The 25,931-nt window shown below is 43.9% G+C and overlaps 2 protein-coding genes across 2 annotated transcripts in view; one reads left to right on the plus strand and one right to left on the minus strand.

Moving 5' to 3' along the window:
• The first annotated feature begins 14,062 nt into the window (after positions 1-14,062).
• On the plus strand, positions 14,063-19,195 carry LOC308677194 (ferritin light chain, oocyte isoform-like). Its single transcript, XM_081343376.1, has 4 exons — positions 14,063-14,313; positions 17,142-17,288; positions 18,097-18,222; positions 18,882-19,195. Exons 1-4 carry the CDS (start codon positions 14,212-14,214, stop codon positions 19,038-19,040), a joined length of 534 nt encoding a protein of 177 aa, XP_081199502.1. The 5' UTR covers positions 14,063-14,211; the 3' UTR covers positions 19,041-19,195.
• Positions 19,196-21,777: 2,582 nt separating this feature from the next.
• LOC308677994 (glycogen [starch] synthase, muscle-like) overlaps positions 21,778-25,931 on the minus strand; it is a 35,529-nt gene continuing 31,375 nt past the window's right edge. Inside the window, exons 16-17 of the mRNA XM_081344768.1 lie at positions 25,251-25,331; positions 21,778-23,036 (exon numbers count right to left, since the gene is read on the minus strand). Coding sequence (XP_081200894.1) covers positions 22,728-23,036; positions 25,251-25,331 — 390 coding nt within the window. The 3' untranslated portion in view covers positions 21,778-22,727. The remainder of the gene's footprint in view (positions 23,037-25,250; positions 25,332-25,931) is intronic.

Consider the following 25,931-nt stretch of genomic DNA (forward strand, 5'->3'; position numbering starts at 1 on the left):
TTTGTGTCTCTGTGTGTGTGTGTGTATCTGTACATAAAAAAGCTGGCTGGGTGTCTTTGGGGCAGCCATTCTCTCGGGGCAACCCACCTCACAGGACTGTTGTGGGGAAAATAGAAGGAGAAACTGTAGGTATATTTGCCACCTTGAGTTACATATAAAGTAACTCAAGGCAGGGGAAAAATCTAATAAATAGAATAGATAAATAAACCAAAATATATGTTATTTTCTGTAGATGGAGTTTCGTGAAGGTTAGCCTCCAGCAATAATGAAGTTGTGCTGCTTGAAATCTTCAGAAGTTAAAATGCTGCTTATAACCTGCTTCTTCAAAATGAAAGATGGGATTTTTTTAGATGGCAGGCAGGGCCTTTTCTTCTGAACTGTATTATACTGAAGCTTTTTATTTCTGCCTGCCAATAGAGCCTTAGGCTTCAGTGATTTCTTGTCTCTTATACAATAGGATGTGTTTGCATAGTAGCTTAATTTATATTGCAGGTGTTAGGTAACAAATCCTATTTTCTAATTCTTTGGGCTAGACTATAAATACATAATGTATGTCTTTGTACCGGATTATATACTTTAGTGGGAGAAAGAAGGAAAACATGTATATAAATCAGATGGTATAATGCTACCTGCCACATTCCTAATGCTGTTCAAATTCTGTTGTCGCAAATACTGGAAGTCTGCTCCACACAATACCATCACAAGTAGATATAAAGACCGCCCAGAAACAAAACATCATATAACCCAATATGCAAATTAAACAAAGTGGAAGATTCCAAACTTCTGAAGCTATTTTGCTGTTCTGTGACTGCCTCACCCCCTCCTCCCATTCTTTTAAAGAATATAGAAGTTCTTAGGACAGCTTGTGTGCCTTTCCTGTGAAAATCACCCACCCACTTTCTGTACATCTAGACCAGGAGTAGGCAACCTTGGCTCTTTTATGACTCGTGGACTTCAATTCCCAGAATTCCTATGCTGAGGAGGAATGGAGAGGTTTCCATACTGAGCCATGCTGGCTCAGGAATTCTGGGAGTTGAAGTCCACAAGTCATAAACAAGCCAAGTTTGCCTACCCCTGATCTATTCTAGACTGAAGGTTAGACTTCAGCTTAATGGGACAGATTTAATAACTGGCCTGAACAAAGGGTTTCTTTAAATTCTCTGTAGCGCTGTAATGATGTTCTTGTTTGTAGCTTAGTTACTGAAATATTGTAATAATTGTGAACAAAAGAAAAGGAATGAACACCCATCAGTAGGGCATGTTAAGACTTTATTATAAATGAAAGTAAGCTTTCATTTGCTTTTTGGAACTTTGGTAATTTAAGAGGGGAGAATAGATTTTATGTAGCACTGATCACATTTTGTGAAATGTTTAACTGTATAGGTAAAGGTAAAGGTTCCCCCACACATGCGTGCTAGCCGGTGCTCATCTCCGTTTCAAAGTTGAAGAGTCAGCGCTTGTCCAAGGACATCTCCGTGGTCATGTGGCCGGCATGACTAGACGCCAAAGGTACATGGAACGCTGTTACCTTCCCACCGTAGTGGTCCCTATTTTTCTACTTGCATTTTTTACATGCTTTCAAACTGCTAGGTTGGCAGAAGCTGGGACGAGTAACAGGCGCTCACTCTGTTACGCGGCACTCAGGATTCAACCCGCCAAACTGCCGACCTTCTGATCGACAGCGTCCTAACCCACTGAGCCACCGCGTCCCATTAACTGTATAGAGAAGGACAATTTTCTCTTATTAAAACATCATCCCTGAAACTGATTGGCAGTAAGTATAGGATCAAAAACATCTCCAAACAATGCACAAATAATTTATCTAGCTATTACCTTTCACAGTTATACAAGGCCTTAAACTAGAAAAATTAATGGGCAATGTAACAGAATGCCACAGACTGAAGACAGCAAGGAAGGCTATTTATTATTTAATTCTTGAATTTCAAAGAGGCTCCTACTACGAGGGCCCCCAAATGCTATCATTTCAGAAGACAAAGGAAGTAGGTTCAGCTAACATTTGAGGAAGTAGGTTCAGCTAACATCAGGCCTACCTAGGCTTTCTATTCAAAAATTAATACTGGACGGTTTTCATATTCTGCTTTTGCTGTTCCAGATAAAGCTGGCTGCAGTCAGAGATAGTATGCTGGATTAGATACGTGTGTGTGTGAAGCTCTGCCTTGTGGGTTAGTTCTCTTCTTTTACTTTCCAACCAAAGCACACTCGCTTTCAGAATACTCCATTGTTTCCTCCTTCTTGTATGGTCGCTTTCATAGATACACCTTGTAAGATGTTCAGACCTTAGGTGGGTGGTTTTGGGGTCCTGCTAGTTTTATTTTTTTAATAGATACAGATACTTCTGTTCTTAAACCACTCTTTCAGTTCCTGAAAATCACTGTCACTTCCTCCTTGTGTGCATTTATGTACAAATGTGCCATTTTGTCTACTTAAGGTTCCCTATTCACCCTGCAGTTGGGAAAGGTTGAAGAGAAAAGGAGAAGGGGACAGCACAGGACGAGATGGTTAGATAGGGTCATTGACACAGTGGGTCTGAGTTTGGGCAAACTCTGACAGATAGTGGAGGACAGGGGGGGGGGCTGGCGTTCTATGGTCCATGGGGTTGCGAAGAGTTGGACACAACTTAGCAACTGAACAACCATAAAATTCACCCCTGAACTCTGGAAATGAAATGTTTGAGACCGTGTTTGCTGGATCAAATGTCATTTTGGAGTCATTTCTCCCTCATTTCTGGCTCTCTGTCTTGACATGGCCTGGTTGCACAATGGCTGCTAATCTAACTGGATTTCAAGTAATATATGGTATTTTCAGAAGGCTTCTTATGCTTAGGAAGAAAGGAGAAAAGATTTAAATTATGCCCCATGGAAAAATGTGAAACGAGCAAAAGGCATGAAAGAAACAACAAACTGCATGAACTTAACAAAAGGCATTGTATTGAATAATCTCAGCTAAGTCAGTGCCAAACGTATCTCTTATCACTAGGCAGCATGGCTGTAAGCCAAAAACAATGGATGCTCAACTCAATCTCTGGAAGACCACAATTACCGTAGTTACTGAAGAAAATCAATTCTATTGGATTGCTGGGGCTTTGGAACTTCCTAAAGTAATGTTTTTCAACCTTGGCCACTTTAAGATGTGTGGGCTTCAATTCCCAGTATTTCCCAGCATAGAGGAATTCTGGGAATTGAAGCCCACACATTTTAAAGCTACCAGGCTTTAGAAACACTGACCTAAATAAAGATTGTGGAGGTTGATGCCAAACCTGGTTTTCAGTTATAAGGAGCAGGACTAGCCAAAGATATTCCTCACCTCATGTGAAAGACCAGATACGCTCACCCTACTCACCCCACCTGCAGAATCTGATAAGCTCATGATTGGTTCATCATTGGTGACTGGATCATATCTGGTACAGAATAGGTTTCAGGAAACGCCTGTGAGCGTGTGCATAAGCACACACACAAGGAGAAACCACTGGTCTTCAAGACAAGGACAATCGGAGAAGGGCTAAGAGGAATCAGTGGCTATTCCCAGATATTTTAGTACAGTGATGGCGAACCTTTTAGAGACCGAGTGCCCAAACTGCAACCCAAAACCCACTTATTTATCATAAAGTGCCAGGGCCGCATCAGCATTGTGGTGCCCTCAGGTGGGGGCAGGGAGGCACCTCTGAGTGCCGCCTCTGGCACGCAAAAACCAAGGGCGCAAAAATGAGCCACTGTGCGGCAAGGTGCAAAAATGGCCGCCGCAGCGCCACAGGGTGCAGATACAAGGTGCTGTACCACACAAGAACAGGGCAGGGCTAGTACCACATAGGCACTAGCCCCACTCCATCTGCAGCACGTGCGTGCTGACGGCCCCGTGCGCACATGCACGCATGTAAAATGCTTCCCCCTCCCTTTTCTTCCAGTCCACCAATCGACAATGGTTGGTGACCTCTGCTCTGCCATCTGTACTCAAGCTTGCTAATCGGCCACTTCGCCTCCTTTGTGCTGGGCGGGACTCCTGCTCCGGGCAGCAGTGGCAGCCTGATGGACCTGCTGCTGGTGGCGGTGGCACGTGTGCCAACAGAGAGGGCTCTGAGTGCCGCCTCTGGCATGGGTGCCATAGGTTCACCACCACTGTTTTAGTATCTGGCCCCAGCTCACTGGGCCTAAAGATGCAGTCCACTGTGCAGGTCAGAGGGCTCCTACATTTCAGGGCTTTTAAGGAGTTGGTCACCGGACCTATTCTGGGGAGTTTATGAAGCCACCCAACAAAAATACAAAAATCCCTACTGGGATTCTCAAAAAGACTGCATCTCCTCCAATTAAAAAACAAACAGATAAGATGTGTTTTGGGGGAAAAATATTTGCCTAAAATCTTTCAACGTAGCTAACCTTCAGAGCTAGACAACACTGAATCTAAAGGAACAAAATTGTAAGGTCGAATGACTTGCAATAGTGGAGACTGACTGACAACTATTTCTCCACAGCAAAACACTCATTCAACTGTATCCTCAGAAACACCCGGTTAAAAGCCTCCCCATAAATGTTGCCCTTTAGACAAGTTGGGTTATCATTCATAGCAAATTCTAGCTTGCATGACAAGAGGTGTGTCAGTGATAAAACAAATCTAGAATTACTCTTCTCTGCACAATGTATCAAGCTTATCTCCTTGGACTTTATCAGCTGGGGAACAATAGATGTATTATGTTGTCGCCTAAACCAATTACAAAACTGTCCCTTCCCCTAGTTTTTATGCTTGTAAAGGAACATGTGAACTCAGAGCTACTGTTTTTTTAGTTTGCTTTGTCAAGGAAATTCATGGAATTTAAGAAGAGCAAAAGGGAAAAAAACATCTTTGCAAATAATCTTTGGACAGTCAGTTCCAGAGTCTGATGTGCAAACTTAGTCAACTCTATAAGAAAACTCCATTAAGCTATACTCTTAAACTTCTTGAACTTCTGTATACTCTTTGAGTGTTTGCAAATGTAATTGCACAAATCAGTACAATGTACAATACAATACAACAGGGCTTTTCAACCAGTGGTACGGGTACCACCTGTGGTACGTTGGCACCTGGCAGGTGGTACATGATCATTCTAGCAAAGTGGTAGCGGGGAGGGGAATGAGCTGAACCGGTGGCAGCACCGCACAAGCCTGAGTGAGAGACGGCTGGAGCTGCAGGGCTGTCAGGGCTCAGCGGAAGTGCCAGGATCAGCGCCTCTTCAGGGCTGTCAAGGCTCAGTGGAAGCGCCAGCTGGAGCCCGGCCTTGATCCTGGCGCTTCTGAGCCCAGAAGAAGCACCAATCAGCTGGAATGTTGCAGCATCTCCAGGGTCTTGTGATTTACATTCAGATGCTTGGCAACTGATTCATATTTATGACAGTCACAGTGTCCCAGGGTTGTGTGAAGTGACCAAAACCTGCTGCAACCACCCAGCAGACGGGGGAATAAAAACCAAACACCCCCACCCCTCCCCCACTGCCAATCCTCAACAGAAATCCTCACAACTATGAAAGTGAACTGTTGTAAGTCGAGGACTACCTGTACTTCATCACTTTTTTTCCTTTTGGGGGGGGTCATCACGTTTTTGACACCTTGCTAGGCAACTGGTGGTACTCTGATGTTGCCATATCCTAAAAGTGGTCCAATGGGTGAAAAGGTTGAAAAGCCCTGCAGTACAACATACATACAATTCATTTAATGACCATTCAAAGTTACAACAGCACTGGAAAAAGTGAGTTATGTCTGTTTTTCACACTTATGACCATTGCAGCATCCCATTGGTCACGTGATCATAATTCAGATGCTTGGCAGCTGACTCATATTTACGACGGTGGCAGTGTCCAGGAGTCATGCAATCACTTTTTGCGTCCTTCTGACAAGCAAAATCAATGGGGAAGCCAGTTTCATCTCACCAACTCAACAGCTGTAGTGATTCACTTAACAGCGGTGGCAAGAAAGGTTGTAAAATGGGACAATATTTACCTAACAAATTTCTCACTTAGCAACAGAAATTTGGGGCTCAGTTTTGATTGTAAATCGAGGGCTATATATATAATCCACTTGCATGGTTACAGTAATTCCTCTTGTAAATTCAAAGCATAAATACCTTTCTAATATGTTGTAAATCATTATGCGTCTGGAACAAACAGATACAGAAGGTTAGATCTGATAATTACTGGTCCTCATATTATAATTGCAGAATCAATATATGTGGTGAATATTAACTATCTAAGTGTTCTTTTACTACAGGTGACATTGCTCAACATTTCCATTAATTATAAATACGTCATATAAAAAGAGTCATTTGGATATTGCCGGATAGCAGCCTTATCCCTTGAGCTAAGTTAAACCTTCTAAAAAGAAATCCAATTTCCAGGATGCTTTATATCTGCACATTTAAAAAAAAAACTTAGTGTGCTGCTCTGAAAATTTCTATGGGTTTTTCTTACACCGAAGATACCGTTGAAAAAGATGCAGTTTTCTGCTGAAGGGGGTGGTGGGGAGGGCTTTGGTGAATTGTGAATTATACCATTATGCTAATTTTGTAGCTGGTGCCAAATTTTGCTTCATATAAATCAATCTTTACATTGAATTTATATTTTAATTTTCAATGTGAAAGATAGAAAAATGTAATACAGGTAGTCTGCGATTTATGGCTGTTTGTTTAGCAACCGTTCAGAGTTAGAATGGTACCGAAAAAACTGGCTTATGACAGAGTCTTATCAGCGATGACAATTGCAGCAACCTTGCAATCACATGATCAAAATCTGGGTGATTGGCAACAGAGGTGTTTACAATTAGTGCGTGGTCATGTGACAGCCATTTGCAACCTTTTAAGCTGGTTTCCAATAAGCAAAGTCAAGAGGGTGTGGGGGATGGGGAGAAACTGGATTCATTTAACACCCACCCCCCACCCCTGTGATTCACGTTACAACCATGGCAAAAAAGGATGTAAAATCAGACGTGACTCCTATGAGAACTGCCTTGCTTAGCATTGGAAATTCTGTCCCAACCATGGTCATAGGGTCAATGCTACCTGTATTAATGTTTTTATATTGCTTTGATGAGAAGAAATCATACAAATTGTATAGGGCTTTTTAAACTTTAAAACCATAATGGTTAGCAAGGCATGAGTTGACATTGTTTGGTCTTACAATATAAGCTAAGTAGGATTTGACCTGGTGATTACTTGAATAGAAGATTCGGTCACAATTTTTATTTATATTTATATTTTATGCCATCCATCTCCCCTATAAGGTGACTCTGGGCAGCTCACAGATTACAGAAAGATAAATAAAGAAGTAATTAAAATATTAAAACTATGAAAATTAAAAGTTTAAAACTAAACAAAAACCCAGGACTAAGAGACAGATAACAGAGGGGTGAAGTCTTATTATCCCATCAACCAACTCCAGTGGTGAGTGTCCCACTCCCCTACAAATCTCAATGCCTGTGATATGTTTTTAGATTGGGAATTCAGAGGAAGCCAGAAAAAAAACCCACAAGTCTATCACATTACCAGTTCAGTTACTTTTTTAAAATTTTATTTCTGGTCGACTAGGCTGGGAAAGAAAGCTACTCCTCACTAATGAAACCTGGTTACAGATGAACTAAAGAAAGAAAAAAAAATACAGTGGTTCTTGTAAATTTGGTAATGCTAATGTGTATACTACATGCAGCGTTCTGTTAAAAACTTTGAAATGATTTCGAAGCATATTTACTATTCACAGTTAAACTGGGCATCTTATTTGGTAGGGAGAAAATTATGACTGGAAGTTACTCATAGAATTTGTGAAACTATATGAAATCATTGTTGGGTTTTCCAAACCTGGATAAATGGACAGTTGGGGAGACAGAATTCCTATCTCTGTTCGGTTTTAACTAGGGCAGGGGTAGGCAACCTTGGCTCTTTTATGACTCGTGGACTTCAACTCCCAGAATTCCTGGGCCAGCATGGCTCAGCTTGGAAACCTCTCCTTTTCCCCCTCAGCGTGGCTTGCTCAGGAATTCTGGGAGTTGAAGTCCACGAGTTATAAAAGAGCCAAGGTTGCCTACCCCTGAACTAGGGCTACCCTCCATACAGCTGCATAGAACTAAAATTCCTCATAACTCTGCCACAAAATCCTTGACTGAATACTTTGTTTCGCCCAAGAAGCTACTTTAGAACTATGTGATCTTTGTCATAAATGTGTGAAGTTTTAACCCTCCAGTTTTCATTCCAGTTCAGAGAAACTGACAAGCCTCATAATCTGTGACCAGGGCATTTCACAAAGTGAAGAGGAATATTAATGATGTGTACTGTATAGGTTAGGACTTGGTGATATTCAAGTGTGTGGTATAAAGGTTCTTATGTCCTCTAGTACAGGTGGTGGTAAGTTACGCATCTTAAAGTCACAGGCTGTATTATGGGTGGATAATGGTCCGCTCTCTGCCCCTTCTCTTGGGCAGATACACTGGCAGTTGGGAGGACTCTGCAAGACACATGACAGAGATGCATTTCTTTCTTTGGGGGAAAACAAAGGAGGCATGGCCAAAGATTTCTGTTAACATCTGTGACATTGCAAACTAAGTGCCTTAAAGTAAAGGTAAAAGTTCCCCCGCACATGCGTGCTAGTTGTTTCCGACTCTAGGGGCCGGTGCTCATCTCCGTTTCAAAGCCGAAGAGCCAGCGCTTGTCCGAGGATGACCCCGTGGTCATGTGGCCAGCATGACTAGATGCCAAAGGCGCACGGAACACGGTGGCTCAGTGGGTTAGGATGCTGAGCTTGTCGATCAGATGGTCGGCAGTTTGGCGGGTCGAATCCCGAGTGCTGCGTAACAGAGTGAGCGCCTGTTACTCGTCCCAGCTTCTGCCAACCTAGCAGTTCGAAAGCACGTAAAAATGCAAGTAGAAAAATAGGGACCACTACGGTGGGAAGGTGAGATAAGTGCCTTAGCACTGGCATTAATGTCTCATGTCCATACAAAAGGGGAAGGGGGCTGGACTGTGTCAATGCCCACCATCTTGCAGATCTTGATTCCACTTCTGAAGGGTGTCCCTGTGATGCAATCTATTTTTATGCCAATTCAGGATCTGACATCTCTTCCTCCTGTGCCACCAGATTCCTCTTCATTTGATTAAGTTCATGTAGCAAGCTAGGCCACCAGCTAGCTTCCTTAGCAAGTTGTTGGCCCATTGGCCATAATAACATTTTCATTTATCCGCATCCTTAGATTTTATGCAAACCCATTTATAAATCTATTTCTTCCTTTCTCCGGCTTCCTGGAAGCAGAAAGACAAAGAGTTCAGCTTCCTCTTTTCATGGCTCCTTTACAGATCTGATTCTTTCACAATAACTCATCATGGGTTTAATGTTGTCATCTTTAAGAAAACAAGTCAGGCTGAGGGGGAGGTTGGAAAGTGCACTGTCAGAAGTGGATAGCTGAGTCACATGAGATTGGGACAGATAGGTTTAAAAGAGAGCAATATATGACAGCTTCCCCACCATGGCTGCCTCCTACAATTTGCAGAATTCTCAACTAACAACTGCAAATTGACTAAGAGGAGAATCGTGAGGAACAACAATCTGTCTTGCTTCTGTATTCCTTTGTTAAAGGACTCTGTGGTTGTGCAACATTTCTGCCAAGGTCATCATCATGTGGCCTGTGCATGACAGCTAGTGGAGAGGTAACTTAGAGATTTTGTATTCAAGAACATGGAAATGTTAGAAGACAAAATCTATACCTATTCTAATGTGAGAAGAGAAACAAACAAACAACCCCTGACTCTTTGGATCATTGTTTCAGAGATATTTCCTTATCCAAACTGAGAGACAAAATGACCACAGGTGGGAAAAATGCAATAGGAATGACTTCTGACTTCTTGCCAGCTCCTCCATTGACTTTCCTTGTGGGAAGCTGGCAGGGAGCATTGGAAAAGACAACATGGCTACAGCTGCTTACGGTGGCGCAGTGGCATTAAATGGACACAGCTTTGCCAAATTTCAATCCCACTAGAGAAATGTGTCCTGATTTGGGCATATTCTTTAAGTTAACCCATTTTAGGTCTGTTGATTCAAAAATTGTTGGCCTATGATGCATTGTTTTGCCTAATAAAAGGTTGAAAACAGATAAACATGAGACTTTTAGTATATACAGATATTTTGGTTTGTCTTCATCACAAACTACTCAAGATTTCTAGGAAGTGCATCGCAATACCCAAAGTCACTAGCAAGTAAATGTAATCAAGAGGCAAACGTTGTTTGGGTAGGATACAATTTAGCAGATACTGGGTTTTTTCCCAGCATAAATTTGCAATTGTCTATAATCATATGTGGTCAAACATTCCAATGTCCTAAAAATGATATTGGGAAAAATTTACCAGACACCTGTCTTTGACTGCGAAGATTCTACAAAGATGGGAAATTCCACTTTCAGTGTATAAGTGGCTGAGCACTCTCATCCCTTTTTATATAATTTTTATTTCTATAATCTACAAAGAAAAATGTAAAAGGCAAATGCAGCAAAACAGAGAGCAAAATGCATAATAAAGTGAAAATATTCGGAAGACAGCAAAAAATAAAAGAACTCAGCTTATAAGGCAAGTCAGCTTTTAAACAATAAATTAAAAGTTTGCCAACACAAAATCCTAATAATCGGCCTTTCCGTTTAATTCATGAAGGGTACATTCGAATTCTTTCTAAATCTTTCACTTGTTAGCTTGCCATCCTGGTTTTAACGGAGTGACATATGTATACCCAGTCATTCCAGTTTACAATCCAGTTTATGATTTACAATTCTGTGGGAATAATGGCTTGTTCAGTAAACTATAGTTAAAGAAATCACAGTTTAAACCTGGGAAACTGCATTTTTAATTTGAGCAGTGTTGAGCTTCAGGGCTTATTGATCATGGCTTACACAGATTTTTTTTTTGATGTTTCACCAGCAATTGTGGGTGTATCTTTAAGATGCAAAGTGGTCTGTTCTACCAGCTGTTGCAGTGGAAATCTGCTGTCCACATCATGCTCAGTAAACCCTCAACTTGAACACTGCCCAACAGATATCAGCTGTGAAAGCCTAGACCAGTATGTGTATATGTGTATCTATAATGCTTGAGGTGCAAAATAATAACCATGTTTTGTTAAAAAAAAGTGTACATAGCATAGTGTCATTATAGCAAAGTACAGGTAGTCCTCAACTTACAACCACAAGTCTGACCAGAATTTTTATTGCTAAGCAAGGTGGTTGTTATATGTGAGTCATGCTGTAGGAGAAGACCAGGTTGAGGGGTCAAATGTATCATCAGTCATGAGTGCCTAGATGCCCACAAGAGATCTAAGTCCAGCCCATCTTGAATTCCTTTCTGTTCTTAACTCCCGCTAATTTCCCTTGACCATCAGTAGTTCAGATTCTTGTAGAGAGTTTAAGCTTACAACAAATCTTTATACACATTTGAACTGCCTGGGTCTCCTGATTTCCCTTGCGCTTGACATTAATCTGGGTGGTGAGTCTAGAATTCTCCTGTTTTTCTTATTTTACCCTTCACAACATTTAGCTCACTTGGGGTTACGTTGATAGATAGCTGCTGGCAGAACTGGTTTATGAAAGAGGGGTAAGCTAGTTTTGCTAAAAATACAAAAAAAAAATGGTTTCCCACCTCGCTGTACTATTCCAGTGAGTTGTCCCCCCGCCCCCTGAGACCAAGGATCAGTGGACAAAACAGCCTTAAGGTTTCAAAAAGCAAAGGAACAAAGTACTTTTTTTGCTGAATCATCCTGAGGTTTCTTCTTGGTGGTCAGATTATGTAGGAACTCTTTTTGCTGAGTCACTTTAATGAGGAAAGTACACAGAGAGGAGGGGTAATATGATACTGCAAGCTGTTGAATTTCCTCTCCAGATAATACTGTGTTTTTTTAAACACATTTTGAGTGGTGCAAGCACTTTTTTTTAATATTATGGATGGACTTCATGATCTTATGGGCTGAATCATTTTGTTTCAAGATAATGTAATATGAATGTTTTAAAAATTAAATAAGCATTTGCATGTGTTGTTGTTAGCTGCGAAGTCGTGTCCAACCCATCGCGACCCTATGGACAACGTTCCTCCAGGCCTTCCTCTCCTCTACCATCTTCTGGAGTCCATTTAAGCTCACGCCTACTGCTTCAGTGACTCCATCCAGCCACCTCATTCTCTGTCGTCCCCTTCTTCTATTGCCCTCGATCTTTCCCAGCATTAGGCTCTTCTCCAGTGAGTCCTTCCTTCTCATTAGGTGGCCAAAGTATTTGAGTTTTAGCTTCAGGATCTGGCCTTCTAAAGAGCAGTCAGGGTTGATCTCCTCTAGGACTGACCGGTTTGATCGCCTTGCAGTCCAAGGGACTCGCAGGAGTCTTCTCCAGCACCATAGTTCAAAGGCCTCAATTCTTTGGCGCTCAGCCTTTTTTATGGTCCAACTTTCACTGCCATACATTGCAACTGGGAAGACCATAGCCTTGACTATACGCACTTTTGTTGACAGGGTGATGTCTCTGCTTTTTAGTGTGCTGTCTAGATTTGCCATGGCTTTCCTCCCCAGGAGCAAGCGTCTTTTAATTTCTTTCCTACAGTCCCCATCTGCAGTGATCTTGGAGCCCAGGAAAATAAAATCTGTCACTACCTCCATTTCTTCCCCATCTATTTGCCAGGAATTGAGAGGGCCGGATGCCATGATCTTGGTTTTCTTAATGTTAAGTTTCAACCCAGGTTTTGCACTCTCCTTCTTCACCCGCAACAAGAGGCTCTTTAGTTCTTCTTCACTTTCTGCCATTAGAGTGGTATCATCTACATTTGCATCTATCTCTTGTTAATTGCATGTTAAAAAAGAAAAAGAAAAAAGAGGAAAAAAGAGAAAAAAATAAAGAAAAAAAGATATTATGAGGAAAAAGATCATAGCCTGGTATACCCTTTGCTGATTCACAACACATTATTGTAATCCTGTAATTGGAGTTAATAAAATGAAAGACTTTAAAGATGCTTCTGAGTCAAATCTGAGTCCTGGTGACAATGGATATGTTCATGTCATTGACTTGGCAACAATTTGCAAGAGGTCTGCCACTATCTTCTTCCAAGAGAACTTTTTCAGCTACCCAGCCTATCCTTCAGCTTCAGATCTCCTCATGGTCTCTCACCTACCATGCAGGCTTCATCCGATTGGCTTCCGCAGGCTCCAGTGCTGCGTACAGAGATCAAAGGTGACCAATGCACAGTGTACCTCAGCCTCTGCCCCTTGAAGATGTGCAGACTTCTACTCCCACAATTCCCCAACTAGCAATGCTGGTTGGGGAATTCTGGGAATTAAAGTCCGGACATCTTCGATGGGCAGAGGTTGAGTAATATTGGCCTAGAGCGCTGTGGTGCAAACTAGCATTTCTAAATTTGTGCCTTCCTAGTTAGGATCAAAGGGATGCGGTGGCTCAGTGGGCTAGGACGCTGAGCTTGTCAATCAGAAGGTCGGCAGTTTGGCGGGTCGAATCCCGAGTGCCGCGTAACAGAGTGAGCGCCTGTTACTCGTCCCAGCTTCTGCCAACCTAGCAGTTCGAAAGCACGTAAAAATGCAAGTAGAAAAATAGGGACCACTGCGGTGGGAAGGTAACAGCGTTCCGTGCGCCTTCGGCGTCTAGTCATGCCGGCCACATGACCACGGAGACGTCCTCGAACAAGCGCTGGCTCTTCGGCTTTGAAACGGAGATGAGCACCGGTCCCTAGAGTTGGAAACGACTAGCACGCATGTGCGGGGGAACCTTTACCTAGTTAGGATCAGCCCTAAATTAATGTCACTACTGTGGTCACTTGGTCCTCGCATTCCACAGGACAGCAACACCCTGACAACACTGTCAGCGTTTCGGAGCTGAAAGGGAAACCGAGGCCTCCCTCGGAACCAGAGTTTGCGCAAACTCAGCTCAACAACAGGAACCCGCTCATCTATCTAGCCCCCTTCTCTTGGCTAGCGGGGGGGGGGAGGGGGAGAGGGGGGCGGAGCCTCGCGTTTGCAGTCGGTGCGGAGGGAGGGTTTTGGAAGAGCCTCCGGCTGCCTATAAAAGCCTCCTCCTGGGCTCGTCGCGCTCAGTCCGGACTTCGCTTTTGGCTACCGTTCCTTCGCTCTTGCTTCAACAGTGCTTGAACGGAGCAGGATCGCAGCCACCCCATCCTTAAAAGTCCGTTTGCCAGCCAGTCCAACCAACCTCGAATTGCACCATGAGCTCTCAGATCCGCCAGAACTACCAAGCCGAAAGCGAAGCAGGCGTGAATCGCTTGGTCAATCAATTCCTGCAGGCCAGCTACACCTATTTGTCCTTGGTGAGTATCAGAAGGCAGCTATCGCCCCTTTCGCCCCCTATCTCTTGACGTTTTCCTGGCTTTGCCCATCCCGGTGCCCTGGATTGATGTTGATGCTCGATACGGATGATGGGAGTTGCAGATCGGCGTCTCTGGAAAGCATCAGGTTGCGTCCCCCCCCTCCCCTTGTTTTTCCAAAGAGCCGGTCTTTGTGTGCGCGAAGCCCAAAATTATTTATTTATATATAAATATATAAATATATATATATATTTTTCTCCTCTCCACTTAAATGATGGATACACGGAGCCCGATTGCTTTACTGGGAGTGACTGGCAAAAGTGCTGCCCTCTCCCGCAGTCCGCTCTTGTGTGCGTTGTGTTGTGCTATTGTGTACCGTAGCCCCACCCAGCGAGTCCTTTTTCTAAATCCGTCGAGTCTGGCTTCCTCTGTTTGTAAACTGCGTAAGAAAAACGCCGCCCTCCCCCATTCTCCCCCACCGTAGGCTCTGGATTTAGATGGGCCTCTTCCTTACTTCCTCCAGAAAATTCACTGCCCCCCCTTTTTTCCCCCCTTTTCCTGCAGTAACCATGGAGACCTAAGCACAGTTTTCCAGCAACTCTGCTCTTCTGTTCACTTGGCATCATAGGAGAAAGAGAAAAGGGATTCTTCATGGGGGTAGCTTATTTAGCCATGAAGCTAACCGTCCCCACCCTGCATCTCCAGATGTGTGGGGGCTTCAGGTTCCCATCACCTCCATCTTTTTGTGGGGCTATACCAGGGGTAGGCAACCTCGGCTCTTTTATGACTCATGGACTTCAACTCCCAGAATTCCTCAGTCAGCTATGCTGACTCAGGAATTCTGGGAGTTGAAGTCCAGGAGTCATAAAAGAGCCGAGGTTGCCTACCCCTGGGCTATACTAACTGCTGTAGGTTTCTTTATCCTCTGCTTTTGATCCTGTTAATATTCTGATTCTGCTGGCTGAATCAGCAAGTCCTTTAAGGTGAGCCCATAGGCTGAGTGAACTCTTTTACACATCAGTGGCTCTGGTTTGATCATATGAGGAGCAGCTCCCTTTGAGATTCTTGATAGCCCTATTAATTATATATACAAAATCCTCTTTTTAAATGCTGTACACATTTGCCCTCAGGTTGTGCTTTGCTCCAAATGGTAACACTGCCTTCATAGATAGATAGATAGATAGATAGATAGATAGATAGATAGATAGATAGATAGATAGATAGATAGATAGATAGATAGATAGATTGATAGATAGATTCAGCTCTTTATCAAGTTATTAAAAAGAGCTTGTTCCATTCACCAGGCTGTTCTAGTTGGGGATACTGTATCCCACTACCAGAAGGTATCTGGTTAGGAAAAATGCCATAGCAAATAGTCCTTTTTGCTCTGTAAATAAGATACCTGTTGTTTGTCCTTGCAGTGTAGTTGGTTTTGGCAAGCAAGGAACTCTACACAATTTTGGTTTTGATACAAAGTCCACCTCTCCATGTTTACCCATAGTTGCATCCTCTAGAATGGTTTTAAGGGAGAAATGAGGTGGGGTTAATGATTTAATTATGTCAAACGTCTTTATCAGTACATAAACTAGAAGCAAAGGCTGGACTGATAAGCTGAGGAAGGGGCAATGGGCATTTTGGCTAAGGTTTAACCATGGCTTGTTGGATATAGCAACAGTTAAGTTTGATTAGCCAGAAACTGTAGTTTATAAACCACAGTGGGCAGGTTTACACAATGTGTCAAGCCATAACAATATTTTGGTTATGGGTAATCAATTTTTGATCTACAGTATTTTAGAAGCAAATAACTTTTTTTTCTAGATACCCATAAGTTTCTCCCTTTTAACTAGCACTTGTCCATATCCATATGGTAGATAGCAGTTGAAGGGGAGGTTGTCATTCAAAGGGCTTAAGTTAGGAATGCTGCTGGTCAGGGTTGAATCAGGCAATTCTTACATAGGGTTCATGTACCTATATCACTGCTGATTAGTGCTTTTCCAGAAATATATCGTTTCCTTGCTAAAGTGACTGTTAAAAAGCACATGCAGGCAACTGCTGTTGTGCATCTTCATCACTGCAGATTTCCTGTAGTCTACGTTGAATCTGGAATTGAAGCCATGATATGTGTGTTTTCTTGTTCTAGCTTTTGGCCTTCTCAGGACTGTTCAGGGAAAGGCAGAGCTGCAAACCATCACTGTGGATTGGCTGCAAGCCAGCATGTAAAACAATGTCATTAAAAAATTTTTATTCTAGAGCAAGGGTGTCAAACTCGCGACGTCACGTGATGTCACACGACGTATTGGAGCTTTTTCCCCATTGCCGGCAATGGGGTGGGCGCGGTTTTGTTGTGACGCGTCCGACCCGTGGGCCGGCAGTTTGACACCCCTGCTCTAGATAGTGTAATTCGCCCTTCCCGCAAAATAAGATACAGCTACAAAATATGGTTATGTGTTGTAGTTCAAATCAGGTTTTTTTTTGGTTTTGTAGATAAGTTACTAATCTATTATTCTATTTTGGGGTCTTATCAAACCATACTGTTGATGCCAACCCATGATGTGAGATGCATGCTGGATTGAAACCATCAGTATTTGGGAATATAGCATGCTAAAAGCCATGAACTATGATTTTTATAAATCACACTGACCAAATTCACACAATAAAACCAAGCCTAAACAAACTATATATCGTAATGTAGTAAATTAGAGAGAGGCTGCCTCCCTTTTGTGTAGGTAGGCAATTTTGACCATGAGCGATAATTTTACAGAAACATGGGTGAAAAGGCAAGTTTAAACTTGTGGCAATTCTAAACTTTACTTTTTCTTCCTTCTGCCCAGAGTTTTTACTACACCCGGGACGATGTGGCACTGTCCAAGTTTGCCTCCTTTTTCCACCACCTGTCTGAGGAGAAGCATGAACAAGCTGAGAAGTTCTTGACTTTCCAGAACCGCCGTGGAGGAAGAGTTGTCCTGCAGGATGTCAAGGTGAGAGCGGAAAAGTATGCTAGGGCAGGGCTTTTCAACCAGTGGTACGGGTACCACCTGTGGTACATTGGCACCTGGCAGGTGGTACGCGGCCATCCTAGAAAAGTGGTAGCAGGGGAGGGGAATGAGCTGAACCGGTGGCAGCACCGCACAAGCCTGAGCAAGACAGCTGGAGCTGCAGGGCTGTCAGGGCTCAGCGGAAGCGCCAGGATCAGTGCCAGGGTCCAGCTGGAATGTTGCAGCATCTCCAGGGTCTTGTGATTTACACTCAGATGCTTGGCAACTGATTCATGTTTATGATGGTCAGAGTGTCCTAGGGTCACGTGAATTGACCAAAACCTGCTGCAACCACCCAGCAGATTGGGGGGGGGAATAAAAACCAAACATCCCCCACCCCACCCCCACTGCCAATCCTCAACAGAAATGCTCACAACAATGGAAACCTCGGACAGGAGGAGGAAGAGCGCGGCTGGGCGGGCAGGCAGGTGCCTTGCTCGGCTGTGGCTTGGGGGGCACTTTTTCCAGTGCCATGGTAACTTTGAACAGTCACTAAGCGAACTGTCATAAGTCGAGGACTACCTGTACTTCATCACTTTTTTCCTTTTTTTTGGTCATCAAGTTTTTGACACCTTGCTAGGCAAGGTACTCGGATGTTGCCATATCCTAAAAGTGGTACAACGGGTGAAAAGGTTGAAAAGCCCTGTGCTAGGGCCCACGGAGGGTGAAAGAAAGTGGTGGTTGGCCGACAGGGGACATATGAATAAGTGGAGTGCTACTGAGACCTGATTAACTCTTTCTAATACTCCAGAAACCAGAGCAAGATGAATGGAAGAGTGGAACCACTGCCATGGAAGCTGCCTTGAAGCTGGAGAAGAGCCTGAACCAGGCCCTGCTGGATTTGCATCAAGTTGCTTCACGCCATACAGATCCCCATGTAAGTTGACAGGAGGAGGTTTGCAGGGTTAGATCCACTCCCGTCTACTATTACAGTAAATCCCCACCAAGGTATCCTGGAATAATATGTTTTTTAATTACGCTTGTCAAATTTTGTTTCGGCATATTCGCATGGGCTTACACTTAGGGAAGGATGGAGAACCTGCAAGAATCCAGCTGCAAGAGATATTCCTCATTGGTTAAGCTGGGTGGTAATGTACTACAGGCAGTTGAGGTTTAGCAGCATTTGAACATCAGGAGTTGCCTTATTTAATCCACCCCAAACCACCCAGCTAAGGTGGCTGCCAATTAAGTGAATTGTGATTTGACAGGCCTTGGATGCACCGTCTTCTCTGAAGAACTCAAAATCTGCTTTCAATTTTTAATGGGGTTAGGGTTGAGTTCTTTGCATGGTATATGCGTTTTCTGCAGTCCTACTGTCCCAAATGCTAACTGGCCAATTATCAAGAATGCAGTGGATTATTATTATTATTTTTACATTGGTAGAAGATAGGATCAGCTGATTTTGAGATTCCTTCTACTTCCTGATAGATTGGATGATTGAGAGGCATTAGTCCTTCTAATCCTTGGACTACTTATTTAATACAGGTAGGTTTTTCCTGTGGAACCCTTGAATTAAAACTCCTTTCTTTTCCTAAGCTTTGTGACTTCTTGGAGACTCACTATTTGGATGAGGAGGTGAAGTTGATCAAGAAGCTGGGAGACCATGTGACCAACCTGAAGCGTGTCCGTGCCCAGGAGGAAGGCCTTGGAGAATACCTGTTTGACCGCCTCACCCTAGGTGAATCCAGCGACTGAGCCTAGAGGTGTTGACTCCCTCCCAGCTCCTACAGCCTTAAATGTATTAAAAGCTGGCTGCTCAATAATATGGCCTCTGTACCCCTATCCATTTTTGGGAAGAAAGGAGCTGAGTCTGTAACTGGCATTAAATAAACTTGGCATTAAGCACTACATCCTGTGAACGTGTATATAATTGGGAGAATGGTCTAGTGCAGGGGTAGGCAACCTTGGCTCTTTTATGACTCGACTTCAACTCCCAGAATTCCTGAGCTAGCATGGCTCAGCATGGAAACCTCCATTTCTCCTCAGCATGGCTGGCTCAGGAATTCTGGGAGTTGAAGTCCACGAGTCATAAAAAGAGCCAAGGTTGCCTACCCCTGGTATAGTGGATATACCTGTCCAGCTTAATGGTTTGGCAACTGCTGCATTAGATTAAAGATCTGTTTAATCCAGGATCCGGTCACAACTAGTGACAAACTTAACACGAAACCAGCATCTTAAGTCAAACGTGGAACGCTAATGTAAATTCCATTTACTGCTAATGGAAGATCTGAGATAACAGCCATATGGAATTGGAAGTTCTAAGTAAGGAACTGCAGGAAAAAAACGAACAGGGCTGTATCACAAATGCCAGTAGGACAATTTTTTGCTGGCTTTGAGTGACGATTTTAAATTAAATTAAAAAGTCATCACAATTAATATACTCATCAGAAAGTAATTATGTACCGTGTTCTCAATGAGAAACCTGGACCTGGAGTTGAAGGCAGAACCTTGAGCCTGCAGCATGCAAATCAATTGTGTAACTCAGATACACCCTTTTGAATCATGGCCATCCCTTCCCACGAAGGAACTACTTTTCCAGTGCCATCATCAGCAATTAGTGTGTATTATTTGTGATGGCTATTTCTGTGTAGGATAAGGACAATGTCTCAAGGATCTGAAAACCAGCAGAATCCAGAAGAGCCTTTCTGCAGCACAAGCCACACTTCCTATTTTCCAAAACAATTTCCAAAGCAAATTTTATTCTGAAATTGTTTGTTTTCTTCATAGTCTTGTTTTTCCACACAAAGGGGGATAGAGAAAGGGACACAACAAAATTCAAGCTTTTTTTTTTGACATCCATAAATAAAAATCTAGGTGGGGAAAGTTGGAGAAAAGAGAAAAGGGGTTTAAAGGCCCAAACCAATGTCCTGCTGTGTTAAAAAAAACCTGTTTGTCTTCCCCAAGTTTAGAGGCAAGTAAGCCCGGAATTTGCAGGGCTGCCTCCCCATTGCACCAAAGGATTGGGAGAAAGAGGAAGTTCATGATATTTTTCTGTAAAAAAATGATTTTCCATATTGATAAATAAAATTGGCAGGAGAAGCAGAACAGAAAGGGTTCTCGAGTGTGTTGGCATCTGCTCTGCCTTTTGAGGTAGTTGCCTCTCGTGCTAGGGTGGCTATTATCCGTATAACAGCTAATTAAGTCTCTCAGCCTCCAGGATCACGTCTTCGCTGCCTGTCTGCACTATAATGCCTGCTTTGGTCATAGCTACGTCATCCCTGATGCAGGGTCACACTGTTTCATACTGTATCATCAGCAAAACCCTGATCCCAAACATTACAGTATATGATCGGGACAGTTCCAACAGTTCTGGCTCTTTCTTTAGAGACAACCAACTACACCAGGGGTAGACAACCTTGGCCCTTTTATGACTCATGGATTTCAGCTCCCAGAATTCCTGAACCAGCCATGCTGAGGGGAAAGGGAGAGGTTTTCAAGCTGAGCCATGCTGGCTCAGGAATTCTGGGAGCTGAAGTCCACGAGTCATAAAAGAGCCAAGGTTGCCTACCCCTGGCCTAGGCCACTTTATGACTCATGGACTTCAACTCCCATGACTTCAACTCATTCTCTCTCTCTCTCTCTCTCTCTCTCTCTCTCTCTGCCACTTTATGACTCATGGACTCTCTCTCTCTCTCTCTCTCTCTTGGCCACTTTATGACTCATGGACTTCAACTCCCATGACTTCAACTCATTCTCTTCTCTCTCTCTCTCTCTCTCTCTCTCTTTCATTTTAGACTAGCTTTTCCTCAGGATGTGCTAGACTGTAACTCCCATGAAACCTAGCTACGATGATAGTCAGGTTGACTCGTGCATCCAGCTTGGAAAGGAAGTCCCACTAATACTATCCTTGAGCAAAGTGCATTTTAGAACACTCCTCTAGCTTGTTTCGCATGCAGTCTATAATGCTGGCCTTGATCCTGCAGTACAACTTGACTCTGCGGTCTTCTGAAGTTCATCACGGTCTATGCAGAATGACCATCACCACCCTGGAAATCAGTCTAGAATGCTCTTGAGTGTCCATGGAATATGACAGCAATTTATGTGGCAAGGTGGTCCTAAGTCTCCTTGCACCTTAGCATTTCATATAAGTGCACATTTTGATCCTTTGGGCACTTTACAACACCCATCCCTGGTCCCTGGCCACATTGGCCAAGGATGATGAGAATTGAAGCCCAGCACATCTGGAGAACAACAGGCTGGAAAACATTGAGCAGGAAAGCTTCCTTTTCCTCAGTCAAATTCCATATCCTCTTCCATGGGCACTTTTTCAGCTCTTTTCTACAACGGCCCTTTACAGAAGACCTTCCGTTCGTTCGAATCTTTGCTCTAAATGGCTTTGCAAATTCCTTTCCAGAAACAGACGCAGCTAACTGGCAAACGGTCCCAAAGTATTGAATTGAGATTGTCTGGACACATTACGGAACATCCTCTTTTCTTTTTCTTTTTTTTTAAAAAAAGGCTGTGTCTAAAGAAGTGCAGAGTCATGGCTTTTAAAGGGAAGTTCCCAAACTCTGAGCACTGTCTTTCATAGTCCTCCAGATTACTCTGAAATCCTGTTGAGCATACATCCTCACCAGGCCTCCACGCCAGCCAACCGTCTAGGGCCGGGGTAGGCCACCTTGGCTCTTTTATGACTCGTGGACTTCAACTCCCAGAATTCCTGAGCCAGCCATTCTGAGGGGAAAGGGAGAGGTTTCCAAGCTGAGCCATGCTGGCTCAGGAATTCTGGGAGTTGAAGTCCACGAGTCATAAAAGAGCCAAGGTTGCCTACCCTTGGTCTAGGGTTCCCCAAAAAGATAATAATATTAGACGCACTCGTTTTATGAGCAGCCTTTAAAAGGTCTGCTCTGTTTCTGGTTCAAGGAAACCTTTGTTGGTAGGGAAGGGGAGGTAACACGATACCTTTCCTGTGTCCTTCCTACGAAGGCCTATCCCTTTTCCCTTTTCTCCCATTAGTAGTAGTTCTTATTATTGTTTTTAAATGCAGCTAGGTTCTTAAGACCTGGAGAATGCCTTCCAAAACATCAGCAGCATATGGGAGGGTGTTTGGGAGGAGGAAATGCACGACCTTAACATTTTTGATCCTTGCTCGACACAAGGATGTTCTCTTTTGTGTTCTGCAAAAAGAGCCAACGGGTCACTTCCTGACACCTTCCGGAGGAAGAGGTCCTCCAGCCTTGGCCATTCTGTCATCCAGAGACTGCCTTACCGTTCTTTAACCGAACTACCGTCAAGTGTAAGCCCCCAACATTTCTGACTGGAACACCCTAGAACCTACACTCCAGGCTTCTTTCAGAATGCAGCGCTAGGTAACAAGCTGGCCTCTTGAGGATAGGGGGAGGCGTGGGGAAAAAGAGCAGGCAGGCAAGTCAGCCTGCCTACCTAATTCTTCTCTTCGATCAGAGAACTGGTGGGGCTGCTGAGGTCACTGGGACTACTGGGGAGGGTGGGGGTGCTAGCATTGGAGGAAGTGCTTGCCTCGCTAGACCCCTTCTTGGAGTGCTTTCGCCATTCAGGGACCGGACCCGTCATGGCTGGGGGCTTGATGTTCTGCCTGTCCTTTTCTGCCTCTTCGTCCTCGTCGTACCGCTCATCGTCCTCTTCCGTCTCGCTGTGATGGGGGCTGGAGTGGCGGGAGATGGAAGGAGAGGGTGGGACCGAGGCTGGGCGCGGGTAGCGGAAGCCCTGAGCCTGCAAAGTTGAGGACAGGGGAGCAGAGTGGATGGGAGAAAGAAAGAAGGGCGAAAAAAATCAATCAACGTTGCCCGGGGTCTCTTGTCCACCCCCTCCTGCTTTCCACCACTTCCTAGAAGCCCTGAACTCTCTTTTTGAAACCAGACTGCAAGACCAGCATCCCAGCTTCTATTCCAATTTTTCCAAGGTGAGAACACTACCTGCCCTTTGAGAACTGCATTCCAGACAACGGAGAGGAATGCAATCAATAAAGTAGCCTTCTCTTTCATTAGCCACTTGGATTTACTGTTTTCTCATTCTAGCAGTTTTACAACTCGGGAACCATTTTGGATGGAGGGTTACTGGGACCTGCATCATGGACTTTCAGCCTCAAGCTGTGCAATGGACATTTCATCCTGTAGAACAGTGGTGGCGAACCTATGGCACATGTGACAGAGGCGGCACTCAGAGCCCTCTCTGTTGGCACGCGTGCCGCCACCACCACCACCAGCAGGTCCATCAGGCCACCACCGCCACCCGGAGCAGGAACCCTGCCCAGCACAAAGGAGACGAAGTGGATGACTAGCAAGCTTGAGTAGAGGTGGTAGAGCAGAGATCACCAACCATTGTCAATTGGTGGACTGGAAGAAAAGGGAGGGGGAAGCATTTTACATGTGTGCATGCGTGCACGGGGCTGCAAATGGGGCGGGGGTAGTGCCTGCGTGATACTCACTAGCCCTGCTCCATTCTTGCATGGTGCAGTGCCTTGTACCTGCACCCTGCAGGGTGTCGGTGTCCGTTTTTGTGTCTTGCAGCACGGTGGCCCATTTTTGCGTCCCAGTTTTTGCATGCCAGAGGCGGCACTCAGAGGTGTCTCCCTGCTCCCCCTGAGGGCACCATAACGCTGATGCGGCCCTGGCACTTTGCGATAAATAAGTGTGTTTTCGGTTGCGGTTTGGGCACTCGGTCTCTAAAGGTTTTGCCATCACTGCTGTAGAATCTACTTTTATTAGAACCTTCAAGTTCACCTACTGGAACTGGCTCAAATAAATGGACATACCCTACAAATTTGGCACATATGCCCAGTTGGGAGTTCGTGATCAACAGCAGAATCAAATCATACGCAAATCTTATCTCCTCAACCCTTTCAGGCCTTTTTAGCAAGGCAAAAAAATCTTTCTAGATACAGGTTGTTTTTAACTTACGACCACAATTGAGCCCACATTTATGTTGCTAAGACAGTTGTTAAGTGAGTGTTGCCCCATTTTACAACCTTTCTTGCCACAGTTGTTAAATGAATCACTGCAATTGTTAAGTTAGTAACATGGTGGTTAAGTGAATCTGGCTTCCCCATTGACTTTGCTTGTCGGAAGATCACAAAAGCCGATCCCGTGACCCCAGGACACTGCAACCATAATGAATACATGCCAGTTGCTAAGCATATGAATTTTGATCACATGACCACAGGGATGCTGCAACTGACATGTGAAAAACGACCGTAAATCACTTTTCTCAGTGCTATTGTAACTTTGGTCGCTAAATAAATGGTTTGTAAGTGGAGGATGACCTGTTTTGAGGTGATTAAAAAACCATGTCATTCTACTGCGCCTCACCAAGCAGTATATTTAGATTTACTTTTTTGGCCTTCTTGCCTTTCATAAATTTGAGCTTGGTTATAATGGAACAACTGCATTATTTTTTGCTTTCATTCCTGCCTCTGTCTCTTCCCCATTCCTCTGATCTCCTAAGGCATGGGTGTCATTTGGGACTTTCCCAGCTGGCTTCCAAGCAAGCAAAGTCAACGGGGGAAGCCCAATTTGCTTAATAACCACAGGATTCACTTAACAACTGCCAGGTTTTTTTTGCTTAAAATCTGAGCAGAAAAAGGCTGTAGAATTTACTATGATTCACTTAACAAACACCTTGCTTAACAACAGAAACTCTGGTCTCAGTTGTGGTTCCAAGTCTTTAAAATCCAGTATCAGCTCAGACAATTGCCCACATGACCTTGGGATGCTGCAACTATTGTAAACACATACCAGTTGCCAAGCACCCACATTTTGATCATGTGACTGTGGAGACTGCTGCATCTAAGGATCAGCCTTAAGTCTCTTGCTTTCAATGCCACTCTAACTTTGAATGGTCACTAAATGAACAGCTGTAAATCAAGTTGTAAGGGGACCCTATATTAGGCTTAGGTCTCTTTCGTTTCCCACAAGGGACCTTACTTACCGCAGTTGTTTCGTGTGGCTCATAGGTGAAGTTATCAGGGAAGGCCTTTGCAAGGGCCATATGCCGGGCATACATGTAATACTGCAAAGAAGAATATGGTAAGAGAAAAGAGAAAATGAATGCTGGGATTCTGGCCCCATTGCTGATTTTCTTCCCATTCCCACGGCAAGCAATAGAATTTGTTATCAGTCAGGCAGTCAACACACATCTTGTGCTGCCACCACGTGGCTGTTTTGGAGTAATTACAATGTGGGCAGTCAGACCCTCCTACCCTATGATGTATTTCCTCTTCCCTCCCCTTTCTGGGATGGACTTCCTCCTCCTTTGTCTCTGGAGAGAATCCCATCCTCCATTATTATTCAGCTAACATGTGACAACAGCAGATGTGCAGTCGCTGGGAATATTACCATTTTCTGACTATTCTGAATCCAAGCCATTGTGTATTAATTAATCTCTTGATAAGACCTCTATGGTCTAGATAAGCAGATTTCCTTAACATTAACAGCTCTCTTCAGATAGTTGAACTAGCGGAAAACACCTTTTATCATATAGAAATACCTTTATTGCATGTAGATTAAGATGACGTTTGTACAGCATTTCCAAGATATTTCCAAGGTATCTCCAAGGTCAGAAAATGGTAATATTCCCCGTGACTGCACATCTGCTGTTGTCACATGTTAG

Source organism: Vipera berus (assembly GCF_964194415.1).
Source record: "Vipera berus genome assembly, chromosome: Z".
Taxonomy (NCBI): Eukaryota; Metazoa; Chordata; class Lepidosauria; order Squamata; family Viperidae; genus Vipera; species Vipera berus.

Coding starts and splice junctions, on each gene's coding strand:
- LOC308677194 (XM_081343376.1), top strand. CDS start 14,212: ATGAGCTCTCAGATCCGCCAGAACTACCAAGCCGAAAGCGAAGCAGGC. Junction 14,314..17,141: donor GCTACACCTATTTGTCCTTG/GTGAGTATCAGA, acceptor CCTTCTGCCCAG/AGTTTTTACTACACCCGGGA. Junction 17,289..18,096: donor TTGTCCTGCAGGATGTCAAG/GTGAGAGCGGAA, acceptor CTAATACTCCAG/AAACCAGAGCAAGATGAATG.